The sequence below is a fragment of the Mangifera indica genome, chromosome 1, assembly GCF_011075055.1.
Source record: "Mangifera indica cultivar Alphonso chromosome 1, CATAS_Mindica_2.1, whole genome shotgun sequence".
Classification (NCBI taxonomy): Eukaryota; Viridiplantae; Streptophyta; class Magnoliopsida; order Sapindales; family Anacardiaceae; genus Mangifera; species Mangifera indica.
The window spans coordinates 4296945-4305966 of record NC_058137.1 but is presented as its reverse complement, the minus strand read 5'-3'; the positions used below and the strand labels follow the sequence as shown (position 1 = coordinate 4305966).

The window sequence follows — 9022 nt, the reverse complement described above, 5'->3', positions numbered from 1 at the left end:
ATGTTGCATCCAACCAAAAAATGAATTTGTTAGCACGATCCATGCATTGAAGAGAATCAAGTCGTGAGTTGCACACTAGTCCTATGACACCTATTAAGCGAAATGACATCCCCAAGAGTCCTAGATCGGCTGTTTGACATACAAGCCGATGATTCATTGGGTATTAGGACCGAGATGACCATCTATTTGTTTTTATGATCATCTTGCTTAATATTTATTGTCTCATACTTTCATTAAATTAAATATACATAAAACATATTTGAATTAAATTTTGTCAAATAGCAAATTTAATCACAAGTATAAATCAGATGCAAACCAATTCTCCAATCCATCCTTGAAGGCCCAGCTCCGACTACCCGTTTATATGCATAATTGTAATGACAAAATCAAGATAAACAAGCAAACTTCATCAAGAAAAAATATTAAGATCGATTGTCAATTGTAACAAAAGACCGTTCAAGAGAAACGATAACATAAACAGTCTAAAACTTAATTGACAAAACCATTCAACCAAAGCTCCTCACTTAAGCTTTTTATTACCCTAACCTAATAATATCAGAAGAGAGCGCCCCTTCCAATGGCTGAGAACGGGGCAAAGCTAATGTTGTACCGCCATTCACACTCATAATTCATAAAACAAATGACCAGAAGACTCAGCATCTGCCATTAAATTAGTATTTGTAGTCCTTGACATGGAGAGACTCTGCAGCGCCCTCACCAAGCTTAGCATCACCCTTGTAAGCACCAAGGGTGGCCTCTGAGTTGGCCTTGGCCCTTACAAGGAATGAAGCCTGAGCCTTCTCCACGTTCTCCTTCTTTCCTCCCCAAGCCTTGAGAGTGCTCTGCTGAAGTGCACGTCCGAATGAGAATGAAAGTGACCATGGCTTCTTCCCCTGGAGTTTGTTCATGGCGTTGAGGTTGAGGGTAGCTTCCTCCTCGCTCTGACCACCAGACAAGAACACAATTGCAGGAACTGCAGCAGGCACAGTGCGCTGCAAGGCTCGCACAGTGTACTCCGCAATCACCTCTGGTGCAACCTTGGGAGAATCAGATCCAGGGGTGACCATGTTGGGCTTCAAAAGGGTACCTTCAAGCATAACATGGTGGTCGTTCAAAGCCTTGTAACATGCAGCGAGAACACGCTCAGTCACGGCTGCACACTTGTTGATATCATGGGAACCATCAACTAGGATCTCTGGCTCAACAATGGGGACAAGACCATTCTCCTGGCAGATGCTGGCGTATCTAGCCAAACCATAGGCATTCTCATGGATGGCAAGTTCTGAAGGCTCATTTGGACCAATCTTCAGAACAGCACGCCACTTAGCAAAGCGAGCACCAGCTTCATAGTACTTAGCACAACGCTTGCCAAGGTCATCAAAACCCTGAGTGGTGGTTTCACCATTTGTTCCAGCAAGTTCAACGGTACCCTTGTCAACCTTGATACCTGGGAGGACTCCACCTTCCTTCAAGACATCAACGAAGGGCTTGCCTGCACAATCACAATCATGTTACAGAATAAAAATCTGCAAAATGAGCCAAGAAAACAATCATATCAAAGAGTTCAGACACCATACCACCAGCAGTCTTCTGATAGAGAGTCTCTTCAAAAAGGATGACTCCACTGAGGTACTGAAGGGCACCGGGAGTGCAGAAAAGAAGCTCACGGAGATCACGCCTGTTTGTTTCATTGTTCTCAACATTGATGCTGGATAGACGCTTGCCGATTGTGCCAGTTGACTCATCAGCAGCAAGAATACCCTTTCCAGGGGTGCCAATGTAGGCAGCATTTTTAGCGAGCTCCTCTACATTATGTCAAAAATAATTCATCAGACTATAAGAAAATTTTATATTCAAAAGAGCAGCCAATTCAATTTTAGTGCTCAATATAGAATAACTTAGAATCAGCATCATTATAGCACATAACAAGCAAAATCAAACCTAAATTAATTAACTCCTAAACACATAATTAAATAATATTAAACCTAAAAAGGGAAAGAAATATTAATTGACTCAACACAATACATTACATTATTCAAACCTTATGACATCTCAGTCTAACAGAATATTCAAACTTTTTTATTTATATTGCTTTTCGCAAACTAAAAAATTATAACTATAATTAAAACCCAAAGGAACCATAATTTTTTTAATTTTAAATGACAATACAAGCATATTATGTACGCATACGAAGACTAATCAAGATCCAAGCAAACTTATGAACTAGAATAAAACACGCAATACGAGTGTTACGGTATAACACTAAAACACACATATTCTTAACTTCATAAATAAATTAGTATCGAAATATTCATGTGCATATTTTCTGATCATAGGATTCATTGATTTAACAAATTAACCAAAAACAGATCAGACCAAATCTAAGAATTTAATATCGAATGAATGAAAAAGGTAAAAAGAAAATAGATCTAAAATTTAACACACTAGGTTATAGATCAGACAAACCAAACACGGTTGAACGGATCAAACGACACAAAAATACACTAATAAATGAAAATAAATCTAGAAGAGAATCAGATCTTAAACAAAGCATAGATCTAAACAGCGCAAGAGCGATTGATTAATAAAAATAAAAGGAAACGGCAACGTAGAAAGAACAGAGAATAAATTACCGGCGTACTTTCCCTTGAAACAAGACATTATGTTTGATTGAATTCGAGAGATTTAGAAAAGATTTGAGAGAAAATATGAGCGTGAGTGAGAAAAAGAGATGGTTACAGGAGGCTTTTATAGTAGAGAAGGTTAGGTCGAAAGAGATGCACCAAGTTTGACGTTGCCACTTGTCTTTTGTACACTGTAACGGCGTCCTGCGGTTGGATTTGACTTACTTTTTTTGCGTCTTCTCTTGCATTTTTACTCGTATTTTAAAATTTATTAAAAAAGAATTTGATGAGAGTATGCCTTATTAAAAATATTATTAATTAATTAAAAATATAAAATATTTTAATATTACTTAACGTGAGTTAGAGAGGAATTAACGGAAGGGCAAAAAGTAAGGACACGCTAAAAAGGGAAGTAGGTTTGTGATTGGCTTATAAACGTGGGTCAAAACAAGGGACTTGAAAATGTGGGCGGATCGAACCAACCAAACACCAATCCGGTGGGAGCGGTCAATGTCAGTGAAAGGAAAACGGGGAGCCAAAAAAAAACCGGAGGTTAGGTTCAGGTTTGACTCAGACCTTTAGGTTTGGCAGCTTTTCTCGTCATGCTCATGGTTGCCAACTTGCCACCTGCCTTTCTCCTCAAACGTTTACCATCTCTTAGTTTCTATAAAAAGAAAAAACTGTATTTTTTTCAAATAATAAATAATTTAATTTAATTACAGTACTCATTTGTTTGTATTTCCTCGTTTTCATCTAAAATCAGCTTGGATAAATATATAGATGCATTCTGGTTGCATGTATATATTTTTCTTTTATAATAAGGTTATGAATTGCACATGACTCAATTCTCATTACTAGTTGAATTATTTATTAGGCATGGTTTGTGAAGCTTTTTAGCATATGCTTAATGGTTATAAACATTAGGCCAAAAAACTTGTTCTTATCCAAGGTATAGTTAATTGTCAAAGTGATCTTTTTAATTTTCACAAATATAAATACTCATTCATAAGTAATATTCAATTAAAAAATTCAATTAAAGTTAAAAACAAATTTATCTTTTTAATAATATTATTAAAAAAATATATAAATAATTATATTTCTCCTTTAAATTTTAAAAATTAGTATTTTATCTCTGTTTAAAATTTTATTTATTTAAAAGTGTGCATTCATATTTTATCATATTAATAATTGGTCAAATAATTATTTTTCACCCGAAATTTGATGATGCAACAATTTCTCAACCTCCAAATTTGAAAAATTCATTTTCTCTCGTGCAATCCACTTTTGATATTGATTTTTGTCGGATTTCAGTATAAATTAATATTTTGTCCTTTGTTAAAATAATAATGAAAATGTCTTTAACATTTAATTGACATATTTGACCTCTAATAATATTTAATCTATAAATTTACTTTTCAATAATTATAATTATATTTTTTTTTTTTTTCTTTCTTCACTTCAATCATCTTCACCACTGAAAGGAAAATGTCTCACTAACCTTTCTCATTATTCTGCAACTCAATCCTATCAAATATAAATCTAAATCTAAAACCAATCTAATCAAATCCAAATCCCAAATCATATTCAAATCTAAATCAAACCCTCATACGAGTGTGTCGATGATGAGGCAAAAGTGAGTAGTGGTAGTGAGTATACAAACAATAATGAATCATATTTGCCTGTATAATGATACGACTAAAGTTTGGTACGATGCGCAAATAAAACAAATTATGTCAAAGTCTCACAAAAAAATTCACAAATCGACATAATATGACCAATAAAAATTAAAAAAATAAGTAAAGTTATCGTTTTAAAATGAATACTTTATGTTATAATAGTTGGTATCCCATATAGGGGATAATGTTTATATAATTTTTTTATTTTCAAGTTTTTTTTATCAATACTATCCCATTTTATTTGATTCCTTCACTTTCATGCCCCATTTTCTTCGAGTCTATCTCAAGTCTCAATTTTTTCATCAAGTTTAATTTAAAATGGATTCATATTTAAGTGAATTTAATCGTGGGAAATTTATAGGTTAATGAATCATCAAATGAAGAACATAATTATAGGCACAATTGCCGCCCCCAAACCTAGATTTTTAGGGAAAAAAAGAAACAAAAGTATACAATTTAGAGCATTTCCCTCAAACAGATAATAAAAAATATATTTTTAAAAAATAAAATTATCGTTTCATCGATGTTTGGTTGAAAAATAGTCGTTTGGTCTTCATAATTTCACTATTACTCTCCGTTTTATAAGTTTTATTACCAAAATTATGAGCTATATTACAAATCTTTACTATAACCCAAATAAAGTATGGATTATATAAATTATGAGCTATAAAGCATAGTTGAATTTGGTTATATAAATTTCGACCTTATTTTAAAATGTTGAGTTTTATAATTAAAATATTACATAGTGATGAAGAAGAATACTGAATATATGCTTAATAATTAATATTGCTTCTCCTTCACCTGCCTATTTGCATTTGGGATGTACCTATAAGTCAACATTACTATCTTGTACCAAACCAACTCTCATATATAATATCTCAAATTATGTTCTTTCTTTAAATTTATTTTTGTAAAAATCACAAAACATATTTAAATAAATAAAATCTACTATAAAAAAGAAGTATAACCAAATAAAAATTAATTTATTGTTTTGTTTTTGAAAACAGGGGTTATTTTAATTGAAAGATTGGAGTTTCCTTCTTTTTTGGGCTTGGCAAATAACTCATGGATAATCGTAAAAAAAAAAAAAATTATTTAGAGTTCAGTAAAATAGTATTCTGATTAAAAGAATTTAAATAAAAAAAAAAATTTAACGTTAATAAACATTGTCTTGTTAAAATATTATTCTGATTAAGATTATTTATATATTAGAATTTAGAATCTATTTGTGGAATAAATTATACATTTTCCTTAATTTAAAAAAATGTAAAAATGACCGATTTCTCACTGTTGGAATTGTTGAATAGAAGAATGGAGGTGTTAATAGTTGACCGCCGAGAGTTGCTGACCTAAAATAATTTCAGAAAGAGTAAATTATAATTTCCCACCCACGGTTTGGCCCCAAAAAAAAAAAAAAAAAAAAGAAGCCTGATAAAAGTGAAGTAAAATTATAATTTTATCTCTATTATTTCATTTTTTAAATTTATTATATAACTCCAAACTAATAAATATTAATAAGGGTGTCAATAACTTATATTCGTATGTTTGGGAGTGCATTATTAATTTTTGAAAAATTGGACATGTTAATAAAAATTTTAGAGGGCTTTTGGAAATTTAAAAAAAGTTTAGAGTGTTTTAAAAATTTTATAATTTTAATATATCCATTAGTAGTTTTAAAAATGATAATTATACTTAAAAAAGATAAACAAAATGCAACAAACCAAATGTGTAAATATTATATTATAAACTGTTAAACTATAATAATTTTAAAAAAATATACAGGGTGAATAAATAATTTTCAACGCAAAAAGGGAAAACATCCATTTGCCTTTTAGAAGTCTTAAAAAATAAAATTTACACCCAAAAATACTATTTATAGCTCAGTTCAAAAGGATTGTCATTATAATATTTTAAAACTTAAGAGGGTGATACAATGAGATGATGGCAGTGTTGAAAAAGCGATATCAGAGTTAAAGTTTTCAAAATATGTTAAGGACTGATTTGTAAGTTTTTAAACCTTTTAAAGGTTTAAAATTTCATATTTAAAATACTTATATCTAATATATAAAATAGTTATTTTAAATTCTTTTTAGATTTATAAATAGTAAAATTATTATTTTATTTTTATATTATTATTTTTTTAAAAATCAAGTTCGAATTTTTTTGGTGAAATTTTTGTTTATGAGTAAAAAAAGGATTTTCAGGCCAAACCAAGGGAGGTAAATTTTGATTTACTGTTTTTGAAAGTCAATGTTCAAATTTTATCTAAATAGTCGGCCTGCATGGAACATGTAGCGTGGATCCAAAGCTAATAAAATATAATGGGAATAAAAAAAAGTCTTCAAAATCATCAAACCAAGATGGCCATGGTCCCCTAACTATTATTCTTTTTTCTTTTTTTTAGTATAAAATTAAATCTTTATAAATTTAATTCACTATCACCATGTGACCCATTACCTATTATGATAGTGATGTCGAGAGACACGCGGTCATTTTAACCTATCTTCGTGGAGGTTAAAAAAATATATTAAATCAATGATGGTGGCATGTGGCCCATAACCTACTTTCTAAAAGGAAATTGCTAGGACTAAGAATTTCGTGGGGGGCATGCTTGGTTAGGTGTGTAAAAGAAACATTTTACTAAGTTTGAATAGTATAAAAGAAAATTATATGTATAAAAGAATATAAATTTAAGTTTCTTTTAACGATATATCAAGATAAAACTTTTGATTTATTTAATTTAGTTATTATGAAATTAATTGTTAGACTCAATATTTGTTCTATCTAATATGATTCTGTTCGAATATAATGATTTGATTCGAATAAAATTTCTCGTTTATAAAAAAATAAAAGTTGCATTCTAAATTTCTATTGAGTGGGGCATATTATTGACTATTGAGAAATGGTGGGTAACATTTCTTCAACTGATTACTGAGGATATTTGGGTGGAATTTTCTTTATGGGCACACAAGAATCAAAAATGAGAAAAGAGAGAACAATGTTGACATTTCAAGACTTATCCTCATGGAAAATGTATTTTTCTTTTTTAACTCAAGGGATAATGCCTTAAGATGGTAATCAGTCACTTTGAAATTTTTTTTAATTTAATATAGATAAAATATTAATATAATTTATAAAATTTTATTCACAAATTTTGTTATTTCTTTATTAACTCTAATTCATTTGAAAAGAATTAAACCTAAGTATGTCATGTATGAATCGATTACATAATATTCAGTAGAATAAGTGATGTGTTAAAATTCAAATTATCTTTTAACTATATTTACTTATTTAATAGTATGAAAATACATTTATTACTTTTTTCAAACTCTTCCAATGTCTCAATCTTATAAATGTTATAATATCTTTGCATGTTTTTTACACTACCAACTAGCATCAAGATCATGTAGATACATTGTGGTTTGTTTAATTTTTTTCCTTTTCATCAACAATTTTAAAGTATTGAGATAACAATCCATGTGCCAAAGGAAATTATATAGCTCATTTACATCTCTCTTCTTACTATACTCCTTAGGTTTAGAAGTTTCCATCTGTGAAACCATAAACTAAGATAAAGTTATGACTGATCTTGTTGCTAACGTCTTCTTGTAGATACTCTAGTATATTTTCATCTCTTTCAAGCTTATTTTTATTTTTTGCAATTTCAATTTCATGCTTAACCAATTTATCGATCACTTTCACCTCAAAAGTCTTGTTAAAGTTATTCATTGCATAACAATTAATCTTGAGAGTGGTATAGACAACATCAAGGATGAAATCATGTTTTTTATTGACTTGTCTTGGACCTACTTCATAAATCGACTAAATCGCTTGATATTCTCATCATGATTTGCTAATACCAAGTCAGACTTGACTAGTTTGGCCTCCATAGAATTCAAGACATTGAAAAATTTTGATAGACCAGTATCACTCGAGTTGTCATTACTTGCTATCGTTGGTTCCCTTCTTTGAGATAAAATCATTTGACCAAATGTTTTGATACCAATAGTCATAACTCTTTATGTAAATATAAGATTGTTAGTAAATAAGCTTACAAAATACTAAAAACACGATCAACAAAAAAAAACATAAATTCAAAAAGAAAACTTTATCGTTTATATTATTTGGAAAGAATGAAAACATATAGACTAGGGTTAATCATTTATAAGTCTACAAGTAGCACTAACATTCCAAATTTATACATATTAGTCTAGATGGTAGTTGGGATTACCCTTACAAGAGTAGGAGTCCTAATATAAAATTGATTTCCTTGTATAGTTTTAAGAATAGCCTATTTAGGTGATAATATTTTGAAAGCTTACAGAAAGATTATTTGAGGTATTCTTTAATGTTTCTAGATTTATGTCTAAATTAAATTTTTATCAACGAATCGAGCCTCGAATGTTATTGGATTTGATTGGAATGTGACACACGATTTTTAATTGTTGATCTTAACTTTGAACAACCAACCATCAGTAATTTTTTTTATTTTATATAAATTTCTCTTTTCTTTTTTTTTCCCATTGACTTAAAATTGTAACCGCGGTGTCTTTGGACTTTTATCTTGTAATTTTAATCTACCAATATGATTTTACAACAAAAAAATAGAATTTTAATTAAATAGAATTTTTAGAGGGTAAAATGTTGAAGTAACCGTAAATTTGTGAACAAATATTTGACAATGAAAAAAGGGACGCAGTCTCCATGAAGGATTGTTAAGAT

At 29.9% G+C, this 9022-nt stretch overlaps 1 protein-coding gene across 1 annotated transcript; it reads right to left on the bottom strand.

Moving 5' to 3' along the window:
• Positions 1-405: 405 nt before the first annotated feature.
• On the bottom strand, positions 406-2790 carry LOC123221363 (fructose-bisphosphate aldolase 6, cytosolic). Its single transcript, XM_044644217.1, has 3 exons — positions 2634-2790; positions 1578-1805; positions 406-1492 (listed from the first exon to the last, which is right to left on the bottom strand). Exons 1-3 carry the CDS (start codon positions 2659-2661, stop codon positions 672-674), a joined length of 1077 nt encoding a protein of 358 aa, XP_044500152.1. The 5' UTR covers positions 2662-2790; the 3' UTR covers positions 406-671.
• Between the last annotated feature and the right edge of the window lie 6232 nt (positions 2791-9022).